General features: G+C 43.0%; 1 protein-coding gene across 2 annotated transcripts in view; it reads right to left on the bottom strand.

Annotated features, from left to right (window-relative positions):
- The window catches only part of PTPRR (protein tyrosine phosphatase receptor type R), a 283,853-nt gene that overhangs the window by 42,041 nt on the left and 224,245 nt on the right, over window positions 1-17,567 (bottom strand). For both annotated transcript variants that reach the window (XM_073620043.1, XM_073620044.1), the window contains 3 exons: window positions 15,906-16,092; window positions 5,689-5,773; window positions 665-744 (listed from right to left, as the gene is read on the bottom strand). In XM_073620043.1, the coding sequence (XP_073476144.1) occupies window positions 665-744; window positions 5,689-5,773; window positions 15,906-16,092 (352 nt within the window). The remainder of the gene's footprint in view (window positions 1-664; window positions 745-5,688; window positions 5,774-15,905; window positions 16,093-17,567) is intronic.

The following is a 17,567-nucleotide window of genomic DNA, read 5'->3' as shown; positions in this document are numbered from 1 at the left end:
GATGGTGTAAGCCATAATACTTACGAGATGGAAGTGTGGGGGACTCATCGGTGGTATGTGCCCCTCTGGTGGATTCCAGTTAACATGGTTTAGCTGGAATAGGGTAATGGTTGCACTGCGGGTAGTGGGGTTGTCTCCAAGCTGGTGTTCATGTCTGGAGGTCTTATCATGGTGAAGGTACCGCAGTGTAGCAGTGGAACATGTTTTGGAATATTGGGGTTGCCGTCATAGACCAAAGGACTGTTTAGTTTGGTTTCAGATGTTGATTTAAAAAGAATGTTATTTGAGTAAGTGTTTGTTAATAAAAAGGATGCTATGGCCATTTGTACTCCAGTTCATGTTTGGTCTCGTTAATTTAGGTAATGAGAAGGGGTGGGGTGAGTACTTATGGTCGGGCAGAAAAAGAAGTTGGGGACATCTGATCTACACTGGTCATGAAAAAGCTGCAATCGGGGCGCAGTACATTTGAGAACCATCTCAGAATCGCAAGATTCAAAATTATGACACATATAAATTCCTTCCCTTGTGCACATAATCTTGCCCCCATCCACCAAAACATAGGAATAGCTCCATAAAGCTGTGCCCAACTTAATACAAGGCCTTTCAATGATGTAAAACAAAAATTTAGATGAGGATAACAACAGCATGAACCAGCGGCACTTACCTTGATAAAATTAGCATTTATATAGGTGTTCAATGTATCCCTTACATTCTTTGGTTTCAAACACACTCTACTTGCTGGATCTAATGAAGCCAAGAATAAGAAAAAGAATGCATTGTTATATAAATAACATTGCTCACTGTATAGCCTGGATTTGTTTTTTTGTGATTACTACATTTTAGATGTATGATTGAACTCCTTATAAACATCCCTGAAGAAAGAGACATAGATACTCTCAAACACGTTGGATGAATTACGAATGAACTTTACCATTAATCATTGCGGTGATCTTGTACCTAGCACACAGCTATTGTAACCATTTCAATATTTTTTGTTTTTACTGTGTTTACTGTGTTTAATAAAATACATGTTTTCTCTACAAATTATGTTAGTGCCTTAAAAGTCCACCTAGGGGGTTCTCTCTTTTGTCTAGTCAATTTGGACGTGGCACCCTACAGGGACACCTTCACTGATATAATCTTTGCTCAAACCAAGTTATGCCCTGTACACACTATCGGACATTAATCCATGGATTTTTTCCGACGGATGTTGGCTCAAACTTGTCTTGCATACACACGGCCGCACAAAGTTGTGAGAAAATCCGATCGTTCTGAACGCGGTGACGTAAAACACGTACGTCGGGACTATAAACGGGGCAGTAGCCAATAGCTTTCGTCTTTTAATTTATTCTGAGCGTGCATGGCACTTTTTGCGTTGGATTTGTGTACAAACAATCGGAATTTAACTGATCGGATTTTGTTGTCCGAAAATTTTATAGCCTGCTCTCAAACTTTGTGTGTTGGAAATTCCGACGGAAAAAAGTCCAATGGAGCCCACACACGATCGGATTTTCCGACAACACAATCCGATCGCACTTTTTCCGTCGGAAAATCCGACCGTGTGTACAGGGCATTAGTCTCAAACAAAGGTGTTACTGTACTTTCCTATCTATTTAGTAATGCTAGCAGCATGAGGTTTAAAAATGATAAATGTTGATTGGGAGAGTGAAGTTCCACTTTGCCCCCGTTCACATCAGTGCGATTTAACAGGTCAAAACGCATGTCAAATCGCAGCCTGTTGCCGGCAATTGGAGCATCCCAATCAGTGCAACGCTGATTTTTCGGTGTCGCGCCGATTTCCAAAAGTAGTTCCTGCACTACTTTTGGCGACTTTGGGGACAACTTCAATAGACATCTGTGCCTGAACTCGCACAGATGTCTTTCGAGTCGCCTCTGAAGTTGGACTGAAATGCAGCTTTGAAATCATGCTCAATTGAGTTGCACGATTCTGATAAAGTTGCACAATTTCAAAGCCGTGTTCAGTGTGAACGAAGGCTTAAAGTCAAATCTTCCAGTAGGAACACCTGTTCTAGACACAATTGGCCAATAAGATTTTTACCATACCCCCATTGACACAGGCATACCACTCTGTATGCTCGTGTGAAGGGCCATCTTTAGCTGCCTTGGATACACAACTGCTCTTTGCAGGGGTATGCCGGAAGCCTGTTGAAATCAATTATAGGTGGCTGGCTACACGGATCTCCACGCACATCCTGGAATGTAGATCTGCGTGGACCTTAGCGTACTCACTTAGAGGCAGGAGAGAGAAAGGTGGTGGGGGAGACTTCAGTCACAGACAGGGATGGATGGTGAGCTCACTCACCCTTTGGTAGTCAACACCTCTCATCCAGATGTATCTGAGGCTGCTGGGCTTCAAATTTCCCATCCCCACTATCCTTTTCTGAGGTACAGTGCCGGGGATCCGAGTGTGGGCAGACAAAGAGGGGTAGGGGCAGGAGAAAGAGGTGCAGATCGAGCCCTCTCTCCTTTCCCATGTGTGTGTGTGTTTGGGGGGGATTGATAGTGCTGACTTTGGGCAGTGTGAAAAAGAGTGTAACAGAGATTCTCAGCTTAGACAACTGTAGCCAGCAACCCTGCTGGGAAGCCATAGTCTGGTCTGAATAATGTGTACAGGTCTCAGACAGTCTGAAACCCGGATGCATAATTCCAAACCCAAACTGTCCGGGTGAATCCCGAACAGGTGAAACCCCACACGGTTCCTGGAAGCTGCAGAGAATCATTCAATATGACTGAGTTTATTATTACTCTGTAAAACAGACCCCACTACTGACATACAGGGGTTGTTTACTAAAGACAAATTGATTGTTCATGTTGCAAGAGAAGTTGCACTTTGCAAGGTAGTTTTCCCCAGAGCTTAGTAAATGGGTTAAAGCTCTGCAGACTTCCATCATCCAATCATGTGCAAAGAAAAGAAAAATGCTGTTTTTTATTTTCCATGCATGGAATCGGGTATTCTTCAGTAAGCTCTGGGGAAAATTTCCGTTACAAAGTGAAATTTCCCATGCAAAGTGCACAGCCTGTTTGTTCGCCTTTTGTAAATCAGTCCCATTGTCTGAATTTATTTAGTGGATGGTTACAAATAAAACAGTTGTTTTATAAAAACATTGAATTTTTTTAAACATAGCATACTGTATTTATGTAATCTAGATAGACATCAAAGAAACCTACAAGGATATCACTGATTATAAAATAGAAGCTTTTTTTTTTACTACAAGCTAGTGAAACAGTGACCTCTGCTGGCCACATCTGTCTAACACCAAAGGCACAAGATTTCTTTGCACTGTATAGATTTGTACGCAGATGCAACAGGAAAATTCCATATTAATATAAAGTTTTTGCCTACTTATTTTTCTATGCCCCCTTTTACCCATTAAACTAAAAAGGAAAAATCTTTTAGGGCTGGTTCACACCATAAAAACGCAGTCCAGATCTGTTCCCGATACGTTTCTGCATGCATGCTTTTGACGCGTTCCAGTTCGTTTTTGATGCGTTTCCAGATGCATTCCAGGTGCTTTTTTTCTTCTGTGTTCCTCCACTATACTAGGGTCCAGTGCATTTTTGATGCGTTCCAGTGCATTCCAGTGCATTTTTGATGCGTTTACTGCATTCCAGTACAGTCCAGTGCAGGAAAAATGCAACATATTCTACTTTTTTTTTTCTACTTTTTTTTCTCGAACTGGAAAGCCCTGGAACTGACTGCACTGGTGTGAACTATTCCATTGAAAACCATTTAACCAACTTTCCATGCGTTTTTTATGCAGAAGAAAACGCACTGGACTGCATGTGGTGTGAACCGGCCCTTAGTGTATATAGTGTGTACTATTGACATAGCTATAAAGCAAGCACTGAACAAGCACATTTCACTGCCTGAAAACTTCATGGACACTGTGTATCAGTAATACAGTCACACTGATTTCACCTATTTGCTCCTGTTATTTATCTCTGATTAAAAAAAAAGGTAAAAAAAAAAGCAATTCAAGTAGATATAAACCCTAACCTTTTTAAATCTTTTTTTTTTTTTTTTTTTTTTTTTTGCATATAAGTGCTACTGAACTCCTGCAACCCATTTGCAGTCACTTTCTGTCGACATGCAAGTGCTCCAGTGGCAGCTGAGTTTTTTCTGATGGTGGCAATAGTAAAGCGTGCATGTGCAATGAGCATCAGCATGGATGCCTCTAGTCATCACTGGAAGTGCAGGTGACAGGGTGATAACACAGAACAATTGGGAGACAGTGACACAGTGTTGTCATTTAATAAAAGGAAGTGCCAGGAAAAAAAATCATGACTGTATCACCAGGTATTATTTGAATGGAAGCTACAGATTTATAAACATTGAAAATAACTTTTAAAATTACATTAGCATAATTACAGGAGGTTTTAGATTTACATCTTTGTAAATAAAAAATCTGCTTTGTTGAGGATGCATGGGATTCATTCCAAATCTCCCCCAATTTCTATTTTCTGTATGAACTTTGTCTATTTTAGCTTTTCTTTTTAAATAGGGAAAATTCCCCAAATCTATCCTGACACACTTAAGGTATGTATGTATAAAACTGTTCTGTGCAGATATTTCAGCAGATATCAGCATTCTCAGAGCTGTAACAAATGACCAATGTATTGATTGTAATATGTCTATCTTCTATGATCGTCAGCTCCATCTAGTGGCCATAATGCAGTATTTTCCTGAAATATGTTATTAAAAAAAATACTGCATTATGGACACTAGATGGAGCTGATGATCAAAGGACAGTGATGGTGAACCTTGGCAACCCAGATGTTTTGGAACTACATTTTCCATGATGCTCAACTACACTGCAAAGTGCATGCGCATCATGGGAAATGTAGTTCCAAAATATCTGGGGTGCCAAGGTTCGCCATCACTGTCAAAGGATATAAACATATCACAATCAATATGTTGATCATGTGTTCTGCCTGTAAGAATACTTAAGATGTACTCATAGCTATTTTTTTAATACATAGACCACTAAGTATAGGGCTGTTATTGCCATGGCAAGATGCCCCTCATGGTTACATGGACCTCCAATAGAGACATTTCCTTTGCTCATCTTTAGAAACAAGCAAGGTAAAATGCACAAAATCTGGTAAACTACACAAGTACATACAGTTGGAAAGAATTAAAATTGTTTTTACGCTGTCTCTGCACCCATTGAACAGACTTTATCTGACTTCATGTACTTAGCAGGTCTGAAAGTGATTTGTTTCCAACAGGGCCCAGATTTCAATAAATGCCCTTATTTTTATTGCTGCAGAGAAAGATTAGAGCTTTTGTCCTTTACCCTACTGATATGACTCCTATCCAGGTGACAGTGAGTATAGGCTCAATTCACAAAGCTAACACACCAGGATGTTCCCATAAAGTGAGTTGCTTTCCGATGGATCCAATGAGAATTAAAAAGATACAGTGACATGTTTGAAAATAAAGATCCTTATCCTTAAGTTAAAGCTTTGTGAATTAAGATCTCTGTCAGAATTTCTAACCCCTTCCTTACTTTATCCAAGCTTAAAATATAACATCTTGCTTGTTCTGTGACTAACAATGTAAAAAATACTTTGTTGGAGCTCTACCATTTAAAAGAAGACATAAAATACAACCCCTAGTGCGTGTTTTTTGAAAATTCTGTATATTTTCTGCACTCACACACTTACTTGGCAGTATTGTTTTGTAGCGGTTTTTGGTTCCATGACTTGGAATATCAATTTCTTTGGGATCCATGAAGTTCATTGGTATTTCCTGATTAGGCAACAAAACAATGATATTAACGATTGCCACTTAGACTGTCCTGTAATTGTTGTATACTGTAAGTGATTTAACTTGACCTTTCTCACTTATTGTTTAGTGTAAACTGGTAAAAATATCTAGACATACTTCACTTATGTGGTCATCATGTGTATTACATATGCATATGTCTGATGGATTTTTAGAACATAAAATATTATATAGAAACAAATTTTTAGTTTTTAAATGCTGCATGTATAAATTGCAGGTATATAGAGCTACCTGCATATACCTGCAGCAGTTTTAAAAAAAACACATGAAGATATGACAAATGCAGAATGCTGGGCTGTTCTAACTGGCAGAGCACCGACACTTACACGTAGTGTAAGATCTTTCCCCTTAAGTCCCATTCCTTTGTATTATTACTGACTTATCACTATGATGGGCTGCAGCATTGGCTAATAGGGACTGGGTGTACAAGGAGGAAAGTGCAAAATACTGAATATATAAAGTCCAGATTACATTTTTTCAGACTCATACACCAAAAAGTTAATGCATTTTAGGGATTAAAAGGACTCCCTAATGACAGGTCCATGCAATATGCAGGACCAACATGGGAGAGCTCAAAGGGGATGCAGGTTTCCTTATGTTTCTTGTAGGATTGCTATTGGTTACAGCAGCAGCTTCTCCTGCGCAGCAACAAGCAGCTGATTGGAGGAAATTGGCGGTTTGCATAGCCCGCGTTTCTGAAGAAGATAAAAGGGGAAGTCCGGCCGTTTAAAAAAGCAGACCCTGTGGAACCGGACCGGGACTCGGGAGCATGAAGCGCCGCTCACCTGAGAGGAGAGAGAGCTTGCTCCGCCGCCTCATAGAAAAAGCCGAAGGCTCCGGAGGTGAGGAGTGGCTTATGCAGTGCCTGGAGGACGGACGTTCTGAGACACCATCGAGTGTCACAGCCCAGGAAAAGATGGAGGAGCCAGAAGCGGTCATGCGCAGGGCCGGTCCTGGCCAGGGTGCACTGGGTGCAGTGCACCCGGGCACCACAGAGGTGGGGGCGCTGAAGCGCCAGAGTGCTCCCCTCCCTCCTCCTCCTCTCCATGTCTGTAGGTGGCTCTTTTTGCCAGTCACCGCAGCCGCCGTCGCTGTGTCTCTTGCCGAAGCCCAGCCATCCCCCCCTCCCTCCTCCTGTCAGAGGAGGAGAGCAGAACCAGCCACAGATCGTAGCGGCTGTGTCTCTGTGTGCAGAGAGACCAGCCGCACAGTGACATCACAGGGGGGGCGGTCCATTCCCGACGTGTTCCAGCTCTCCTCCTCCTGTGTAACTCCTGCCTGCTGCCCAAGCCTGACACGCTCTGCTCTCCACCCGGGCGGCGCAGCTGCACATCGTCCTCTCCTCTCCAGCTGCCGCCCGGGTGTTTTTTAATTAGCTCAATGGAGGGGGGGCTGCTTTGTCAGGGGTCTATACTAATGGAGGGGGGGGTCTATTCTAATGAAGGGGAGGGTTGTCCTGGGGGGTCTATTCTAATGAAGGGGAGGGTTGTCCTGGGGGGGTCTATTCTAATGAAGGGGGGGTTGTCCTGGGGGGTCTATACTAATGAAGGGGGGTGGTTTGTTCTGGGGGGTCTGTACTAATGTAGGGGGGTGGTTTGTCCTGGGGTGTCTGTACTAATGGAGGGGGGGTGGTTTGTTCTGGGGGGAGTCTGTACTAATGTAGGGGGGTGGTTTGTCCAGGGGGTTCTGTACTAATGGAGGGGGGTGGTTTATCCCGGGGGGGGTCTGTACTAATGGAGAGGGGGTGGTTTGTCCTGGGGGTCTGTACTAATGTAGGGGGTGGTTTGTTCTGGGGGGTCTGTACTAATGGAGGGGGGGTGGTTTGTTTTAGAGGGGTCTGTACTAATGGAGGGGGGTGGTTTGTTTTGGGGGGTCTGTACTAATGGAGTCGGATGGTTCTGTACTAATGGAGGGGGGTGGTTTGTCCTGAGGGGGGTCTGCACTAATGGAGGGGGGTGGTTTGTTCAGGAGGGGTCTGTACTAATGGAGGAGGGGTGGTTCTGTACTAATGTAGGGGGGTGGTTTGTTCTGGGGGGTCTGTACTTATGGAGGGGGGGGTGGGTTGTCCTGAGGGGGGTCTGTACTAATGGAGGGGTGGTTGGTTTGTCCTGAGGGGGGTCTATACTGATGGGGGTCTGCACTGACGGAGGGGGGTCTATACTTAGTGGAGGGGGATCTGTACTGAGGGGCGACTATAGTTGGTGGAGGGGCGGTGATACCATGTTTTACCACACTGGGTGACACCCCTCTCCCTCTCCTCTTCGCGCGCGCTGCTGTACTAGTGAGAGGCGCACTATGTTTCTTCCCCCGCCTTCATATCGGCCAGGGAAGAAAAAAAAAAAGGAGCAAAGAGGAGGATTGTGGGACATGTAGTCCCGAGGACTGGCAGCCCCACTGTAACACGGAAACTGCAGCCCACACAGCATGCTCAGCTGAATGGGAGAGAGAGAGAGAGAGAGAGAGCCAGGAGTCCGGGAAAGCTTTCAGGGAAGTACACCCAGGACTCCAGAGGGAGAGGACAGTGCTGAGGGAACACCATCAGAGAGAGAACCCCGCTGACCTGTGCCACCAGAGGGAAAGCCACACAGCCTGGCGCCATCCCTGGCGGAGAAAGGAATGGAGTCATTGCCAGAATACAGATGTGGGTGCTACTCAGCGGACTCGCCACGGGCAATTCAGTGTGAGCTGACTCCTGATCAGAGGAACCATTGTTGCTGTATCGCTGGTTCAGGTGAGAGGGACTCACCCATTATCTACTAATGTCCATAGGAACTGCAGTCTCTTATCATCTCCTGTACTATGTCTGCAGTCTCTGATCATCTCCTGTATCATGTCTGCAGTCTCTGACCATCTCTTGTATCATGTCGGCATTCTCTGACTGTCTCCTGTACTATGTCTGCAGTCTCTGACCATCTCCTGTATTATATCTCCAGTCTCTGACCATCTCCTGTAGTATGTCTGCAGTCTCTGACCATCTCCTGTACTATGATTGCAGTCTCTGACCGTCTCTTGTATCATGTCTACAGTCTCTGACCGTCTCCTGTACTATGTCTGGGGGCTCTTTCTAACAGACAGCCCTCTGTGTGTGCATCAGAGAGACTCCCCTCCAGGTCTCACTAGTGTACTCTCTTCCTGTATTTTCTTTATTGTTAAAAGATCATGGGAAGATCCTAGGGTAATGAAGACTTCTTAGGGGAGCATCTCTGTGTTTGAGTCGTTGCCATAGTAACATTTGTAAAGGGGAGGAGTTGGTAAGATGACCACACCCACGTGGGGGCGCCAGAAATATTTCTGCACCCAGGCGTCTGTGACCCTAGGATCGGCCCTGGTCATGCGCAGTCCACGCCAGCAGCCAGGGAGGAAAAAGAAGAGACAGAGAACGGAGGCTTCTTCTCAGCCCAAAGGAAAGGAGAGAGCTGGCAGCGTTCCTCACAGGAATGCACCTCCAAGGAAAGAGAATACTGCTACTCAGTCTGCAGCTGCTGCGGCCAGAAGTGAGCAAAATAGGAGTCTGCCTGCTGGTGAGACATTCTCAGATGTTAATGTCACTGAATTTATTGTTCTTGTTAAAACTTTATCTAGTATGTTACAAAAGCTTAAAGGGGCACACACAGTTGGTGCTTTTGCTGAGGAGGCTGAGGGAGCACAGTATTCTGGTGCTTTGTATGATACTGATACTACTAATGATTTAAAAGGGGCACAGTTACATGGTGCTTTTTCACAGCAAGATGAGAACCTTTTGCAACAGCATGAGAGAGATGATATAAGTACAATTTGGCATACTATGATAGAGAACCCCCTTGGTGAGAATTTTAAACATAATACAGGTGGTATGGCCCGCAAGCCGGTTCAAGTTCGCAAAGCTGTTATGCCTTCTGCACGCTCTGCGCATTCCATGGTTGCAGAGTCCTCCTTTAAGGCGCCTATGCCATGTGAAATATCACCGCTGGGCTTCCACTTATCTGCCTCTGTCAAAGAAAAAATTTGGGAGGGTGAATTTATTGATCTGTTGTCATTATTGCCAGCATCCAAAGAGTTTCTAGTTAAATCTGACAAGAAATCGGATGAGAGCACAGAAGAGGATAGGCGTAGGGCTGTACCCAAAAACCTTTCAGAATTGGCTGCAGGCTTTTTGCATTTTTGCGGCCGTGTTGGGAGAACAATTTCCTGAGAAATGCTCAGGCCTTTTTCAACACGTGGATATAGTTTCTGAAGCATTCCGTAATTTTGGCGGTACAGCCTGGTTCACCTATGATGAGAATTTCAGGCAAAAATTAGCAGTTCACCCTTCCTTGCAATGGGGATGTAAGGATGTGGGTTTATGGTTGAATCTCATGCTTCCACAGAAGCCGCAGTTCTCACCTAGAACAGTGCCTAGCCCACAAAATGTCTTTGGTAAAGGCTTCTGTTTTGCCTTTAACGAAGGACAGTGCAAATTCTTATCAAACTGTAGGTATAGGCATGAGTGCTCTTACTGCAATGGGAACCATTCTGCGAATAGATGTTTCAAGAAATCATCAGCAGCTTCTCTCCCATCCTTTCCACGAGATGCTGGAGGAAAAGGCCAAGACGCCAGTGAGCCTGCTAAGCATGCAACCATGGTTAGATCTCTATCCAGACCGCACGATGGCTCGGCTGCTAACTGATGGTTTCAAGGACGGTTTCTTGGTCCCCTCCTTTGCAGGGTCTGGATGCACTTTGGTTAAGAATTTACATCTCTAAGGAAGTGACAGAAGGAAGAGTAGCTGGCCCCTTTTCTTGCCCACCTTTTAAAAAATTTCCGTATATCCCCATTGGGCATTGTTCCTAAAAGAGAACAGGGTAGTTTCAGGCTCATTCACCATTTATCATATCCTGAGGACGCTTCACTCAATGATGAGGTTACAGTGGTTGTAGCCCCCGTTTCATACTCTTCCTTTTGATGAAGCACTAGAACTTTTACGTCACTTTGGGCACAGTGCACTGTTAGCAAAAGCGGACATCAAATCTGCCTTTCGCCTGCTACCGGTGCATCCACAAGGATTCAATTCCCTGGGTTTCCATTTTCAGGACCAATTTTATTTTGATAAATGTATGCCCATGGGTTTCTCGTTATCGTGCTTTTATTTTGAGTCTTTCTCAAAATTTTTGCACTGGGTTTTGTCTGAATGTTCCCCTGTTGGGGGTATTCTACATTATTTAGACGATTTTTTATTTTTGGGTCCAGCAGACTCCCCCATATGTTCGGTATTGCTGAACGAATTTTTTCATATCTGTGACTCCTTCGGTATTCCCATTGCTCATGAAAAAACGGTACTTCCTGCATCCACTTTAGAATTTTTGGGCATCACTATTGACTCATCATCAATGGAGTTCAGTTTGCCCAGGGATAAATTACATCGTATGAGAATAATGATCTCGGTATTCTTGTCAAAGCGCAAAGTTTTGTTAAAAGAGGCCCAATCCCTTTTGGGTTTGTTTGCATTTGCGGCTAGGGTTATTCCCATAGCTAGAATTTTTTCCAGACGTTTTGCTTTGGCTATTAAAGGTTTTAAGAACCCTTGTTCTCATGTCTGCATCTCTAGAAGTGTTAAAGAAGATCTAAAAATCTGGGATTCTTTTCTTTGCAACTTCAATGGGTCCACAGTATGGCAGCAATCCTTTACTAAGGATTTTCAGTTAAACTTCTTTACAGACGCTGCTGGTTCATCTGGTTTTGGCGCTTTTCTAGATGGCCACTGGTGTGCCTCTAGGTGGCACGCCAGTTGGTTGCAACAAGACATTTTGCGCAACATAGTCCTCCTTGAATTGTTCCCGGTTATAGTTTCAATTGTGATCTGGAAAGAACACTTTGTGAATCGCAGGATTATTGTAAATACGGATAATAAAGGTGTACTATTTGCTATCAATATGCTTTCTTCTAAATCAGAGCTAGTTATCAAACTTTTACGTTTTTTGGTGTTGCACTGCATGAGATTCAATATCTGGTTAAAAGCCAAGCATATTCCTGGGATTGATAATAACATAGCTGACGCCTTATCTCGTTTACAGTTGCGGAGATTCCGGGAGTTGGCCCCATCGGCGGATCAGTGTGGAACCCCTTGCCCATATTTCCTCTGGGGCTTGATCTGGGACTGATCTCTGCGCATCTTAGGAACTCGGTAGCGCGTAAGACATGGCTGGAATATAGTCTGGCCTGGTCAAAATGGTGTTCATTTTGCTCTAGCAGGAGTATAGATGCCTTAGAAGTAAACGCGTATGTCTCTTTAGCTTTTGTGTCTTTTCTGATTCAGTCTGGCCTTAGGCCTGCCTCCGTTAGCAAGGTGTTGGCTGGTGTTTCCTTTTTTCTAAAATTTGCAGGCATGCCAGCCCTGTCTTCCTTTTTTCAGGTTAGTCAGGTCCTCAAAGGATTCAAGAATTCACACCCTACCCAGGATTCCAGACGTCCCATTTCAGTTAATCTATTAATCAAACTACTATTTATATTAGAAGAGATTTGTTTTGCTGAATTTGAACTTCTGCTTTTCAGGGCAGCCTTTTCTGTTACCTTTTTTGGTGCCCTCAGAGTTGGAGAACTTACAGCGCAAAACAAATCATCTTCAGCTTTCCTGCTGTTTTCTCATGTGTTGATGGAATCAGATTGCTTACATTTGTTTATCTGCCGGTCCAAAACTTTTGGTTTGGGCAATGGTCAGTGGGTATATCTAGGTAAATCCCCCAATAAGTTGGTTTGCCCGGTGTCACATACGGCCAATTATATGTCAGTGAGGCCTTCCTCTTACAGTTCATTTTTTATCCACCAAGATTTGTCCCCTTTGACCCGTTACCAGTTTTCAGCGGTACTATCCTCATGCCTCAAGCGCCTCAACCTCCTAGGTCTTGGATTCTCATCGCATTCATTTAGGATTGGGGCCGCCACCACAGCCAATTTGTTGGGATTCTCTCCTGAAGGTCAAAAACGGGTTGGTAGGTGGGCTAGTAGTAGATATAAAATTTATGTCCGCCCTGAATTGTTAATTGTTTGATTTTCTATTTTTCAGATTCTTCTAAATGTACAATCTGGATAGTAGGCCATTCCTACATTTTCTGGGCTGAAAATCAGGCTGCATCCAGGATCTATACGAACAATTTAGGTTTGGATAGTAATGTCTTTAAGGTGTTATGGTCTGGAGTTAGGGGCCTCAGATGGCGTAATCTTAAAGACCACTTAATTCATTTATCCACAATTTGGCCTTCTCCCCAGGTTCTAGTGCTTCACGTTGGAGCAAATGATGTTGGTAAAGTAAGAACATGGGAGCTCCTTTGTGAAATGAAGCGGGATATTTCTTCCATTAAACTTTTGTTTCCAAATACCAATTTAGCCTTCTCCGAAATGGTTCCTAGACTCCTTTGGTCCCCTTCTGGGAATTTATTTTATGTGGATAAGATTCGGAGACGGTTAAATAGGACCATACATAACTTTTTAGTGTCCTTGGGTGGTGTGTCCTTCAGCCACTTGGAGCTTGAAGGTTTCGTTCCTGGGTTATTTAGGAAGGATTTAGTTCATTTGTCAGACATAGGTCTGGACATATTCAACATGGGCCTGCAAAGTTTAATAGAAAGGGCTGCGATGTTGGGGGGACCTCGGCCAAAGGTTTCTCTATTGGCCTCGGTCGGTGGGGAATAGTCATCCAGCATTGTCTGGATGGACACAGTGTAAAATTTGAGTTGATGTATTATAGCCAAGATGGCTTTATAATTATTTGAAGTTGCGTTATTTCATTATAAGGTTACCCCTTGAACAACATCGTGGCCAAAATTTAATTTCCAAAATAAATAAATTGTTATAAAGAAATATATTGTTTGTTGGTTTTTATTGTAGCATTGTCTCCTTTGTGCTAGCCCATGACAGGTCCATGCAATATGCAGGACCAACATGGGAGAGCTCAAAGGGGATGCAGGTTTCCTTATGTTTCTTGTAGGATTGCTATTGGTTACAACAGCAGCTTCTCCTGCGCAGCAACAAGCAGCCCGCGTTTCTGAAGAAGATAAAAGGGGCAGTCCGGCCGTTTAACAAGCAGACCCTGTGGAACCGGACCGGGACTCCCACCCGCCCTCCCTAATTCTCTTATCAGTCATGGTGTTGTTTAGTGGGGGAATAGTCGTCCAGCATTGTCTGGATGGACACAGTGTAAAATTTGAGTTGATGTATTATAGCCAAGATGGCTTTATAATTATTTGAAGTTGCGTTATTTCATTATAAGGTTACCCCTTGAACAACATTGTGGCCAAAATTTAATTTCCAAAATAAATAAATTGTTATAAAGAAATATATTGTTTGTGGGTTTTTATTGTAGCATTGTCTCCTTTGTGCTAGCCCATGAAGGCTTGGCACTGGTAAACAAAGTGTGCACTGTACTGATGAAATTGTAGGGATCCTGAGGGATATTTAGCATGAATATAAATATAATAGGTAGTCTTGCAAGCAATTAGAATGCAATCTGAGTAAAATATGCAAACAGCAAATAACACACTATCAATCTTAAATGTGCAGATAATTAGCATGATTGCTCCCGATGTCAGCTAGGCCCTGGAGTGAATTATTTATTTTTTATTTATGATGTAAGAGTCTGAATATTTGTCCATAAAGATGATCCGCACAACCGCTATTGCTCCAAAATCTTGTTGTTTATTCAGGAAACCACAGTGTACAGTAAACAGATGCAATCAGTTGACACGTTTCAGCCTACACGGCTCTAATCATAATAGTCTGAATATTACAAAAATTAAATCTGGACTATACATGTTCGGCTTTTGGCACTTTCCTCATTGCACACTCAGTCTCTACTTGAGCAAAGAGCCACCACTCCTGGGAGAGCCGCCTAAGGAGAATCATTCTCTCTACACCCTTGGCGCCCAACCTGTGGCCCTTTAGCACCTACTGTGCAGTCCTTAGGCTCCTGCAGACATTAGTCTGTGTTTTCCTTACCTAGGTCCTTACGCAGGTCATTTAAGGGAAACTATTCTTTAGGCTGACTTCTAGTAGTTAAATAGTTTAATATTTCACGCTATTCTTCTTTTTTTTTCTGAGCTGTCCATTGCTTGTCTTCTTTTGTTTTTTTTTTCCTGGGTCAGAAATGAAGCTTGCTGAAATTTTTAAGTGCTCTATAGGCAGCGCAAATGTGGACACATGGATTTGAAAAGCAGATGTAATAGCAATGATTTCTTGCTGCCTCATGCAGTATGGAGTTGGCGTCGTTCAGCATCTAGGGCGAGGATCTAGAACTGCTGGCTACCATCCAATAGATTCAGGTGGCTTAAGGCTTGGCTCACATCACTGCGACATGCATTCTGCATATAGGGCAGCCCATTAATTTCAAAGGATTGCCCTACCCCTGACCTTTTAAAAAAATAATTGTACCACACAGAACCGCATCATGCTGCGGCACCATGTGGTTTCTTCTGCTTGAAAATGCAAGCGTTTTGTCGAGATTAATGGCACCTCTACCCATCTGCTAAAAAGCTTGTTTCTCTCACGTGAACCTAGCCTTAGTCTTGCTCTTGTCAACATAGCACCCTTTACAGCAGTAGTCTCAAACTGGCGGCCCTCCAGCTGTTGCCGAACTACAAGTCCCATGAGGCATTGCAAGGCTGACAGTTACAAGCATGACTCCCACAGGCAGAGGCATGATGGGACTTGTATTTCCACAACAGCTGGAGGGACGCCAGTTTGAGACCCCTGCTTTACAGCAAAATTTTAGCTGGTAAACAGAGATTCACATCACACCATGCTAAAAAAAAAAAAATTGAGATTTCAGAGAAATTTTGCTAAAGCCATTCTGTGTTATGTAGCAAATTTCCAAGACTACAAACCTCAACTAAACCTTGGTTAGATACATATTCATAAAAAAAGACAGTTTTGATAATTTGCTAAATCAACTATTTGTGGCCATTATTCATTATTTTGAAAGTTACCATGGGATGCCATCTAGGAATTTCTTACCCCAATTCATGCCAAAGTTTCAAAAAATAAACAAAAAGATACTTTGCAAAACAAGGAATATATGGTAAAACCCTAGAGTTTCAGACAAGATGTGCACTTATTTTTTTTTAATCTTCAAAACCGTTTTAATCTTACCATGAATTCAGTGTGAAGCAAGTGGGGGCTTTGAACCACATCTTGGAGCTGTTGCCTTTTCAGAACACGACTTGCTGTTTGCAGGTATTCAATAGCTACTTTTGCTCGTGGAGTAGGAGCCACAGTAAAAGGTTCAACTATCCCCAAGCCACTCATATCCAAGGTAAGTGATACATTGGAACCTCTCCTGCAACAGAAGAAAGCGAGTTGTTATGTTGTTAAGTTTCCTAGCAATTGCATGTTTCCCATGTGTCAATTCTGACAGTTAGGGGTACTTGTTTGAGGGATAAGTGTATTCAGGTTCAAAGATATTTCCTAAAATTGACTAGAAGTAGCTGACAGGTCAAAGAGGGTTGCCTCTGTGCCATATTTGGGAAGACTCTTCAGTTAGCAGTTTTTTTAGGAGTCGTAGTCACAAAAGCCTAAAATAACCAAAGCAGACGAGTAGGAATCTGCTGAAATTGCCAGGAACTTTTGAAGGCCCTCCAAATGATCACGCTTAGCATTTTGATGTCAACTCAGCTATTCAGGTGTATTACAGTGGCAAGCATTACTCTATCAATGGGATACACAACCCAAGCATACTGTCACAGCTTGTGTGGAGCCTGTTAGATAGCAGCAAGTAATGTGGACTCCCCTCGGGCACAGAGAATAAGGAATATCCTGTTTAGTCTTCATCAGGGACCCAAAAGAACCTATGTTTTTTGTTGCACAATGCTGCGGGACTATAGCCTACAGGTTTGTCCTATTGATGGCTAATCATGTGCAGGTGGATAAACAAAAGAGAATAACCAACCGACAGGTAAAGATGGGTCAAAGGGGGGTCATGACTAGTAGAGTTCTGAAAGACTGTCAAACTGTAGAATCCAGGTGATAGGTCACGTTTGTAACTAGAAAAGCAGCATAAATCACAGAGCAGAGAACTGGGCCTCAACAGAATATTAGGAGGAATACCTGACTGTTCTCTGGAAAATTTGTGATTGGCTGTGCACACACTTTCAGACAGCTGTCCTCAAGAGAGGCAGTAAAGGTTTTGGATGTTCTCAGCCACCACCTATTGTACCACTGGGAATTAGAAGGGTACCAAAATTTACCAGCTGCTTTCCCCTTACTCTTATGTAGATATAAAAATAAACACTGAAGATCTTTAGAAACTCTTAAGTATCCTCAAAGAAAATAACAAAAGAATTACGAGGTTTAATGCACAGTCCAGCACAGTTTATATTGGTGGCTGATTCCACACATCCTTTGCATGCAAGAAAATAGACATGCATTCATTAACACATTGGGGTTGATTTATTAAAACTGAAGAGTGCAAAATCTAGTGCAGCTCTAGAAACCAAGCAGCTTCCATTTTTTTTTTGTTAAAGCTTAATTGAAGAAGTTGAAGTTAGAAGCTTTTTTTAAATACAAATGCAATGTTCATTCAGCCACTCAAAATATGAAACACCCAGTGTGTTGAACTGCCACATGTACTGTAACTTCAGTGTCAGTACAATGGTCCGTGAAACTGAGAAGTACACAAATATGTCACTGCCCTAAATAATTCAGTACCCTTTTGCCCTGTTATGTCAGAAAAGGGAGTAACTTCCTCCAGTGATGTCACCTTGTAATCCCTTAGCTGGGTCCTCTGATGAATGGACAGTGATGAGTTGAGTGATG

The sequence above is a fragment of the Aquarana catesbeiana genome, linkage group LG03, assembly GCF_042186555.1.
Source record: "Aquarana catesbeiana isolate 2022-GZ linkage group LG03, ASM4218655v1, whole genome shotgun sequence".
Lineage (NCBI taxonomy): Eukaryota > Metazoa > Chordata > Amphibia > Anura > Ranidae > Aquarana > Aquarana catesbeiana.
This window is presented reverse-complemented; position numbering and strand designations above follow the sequence as displayed.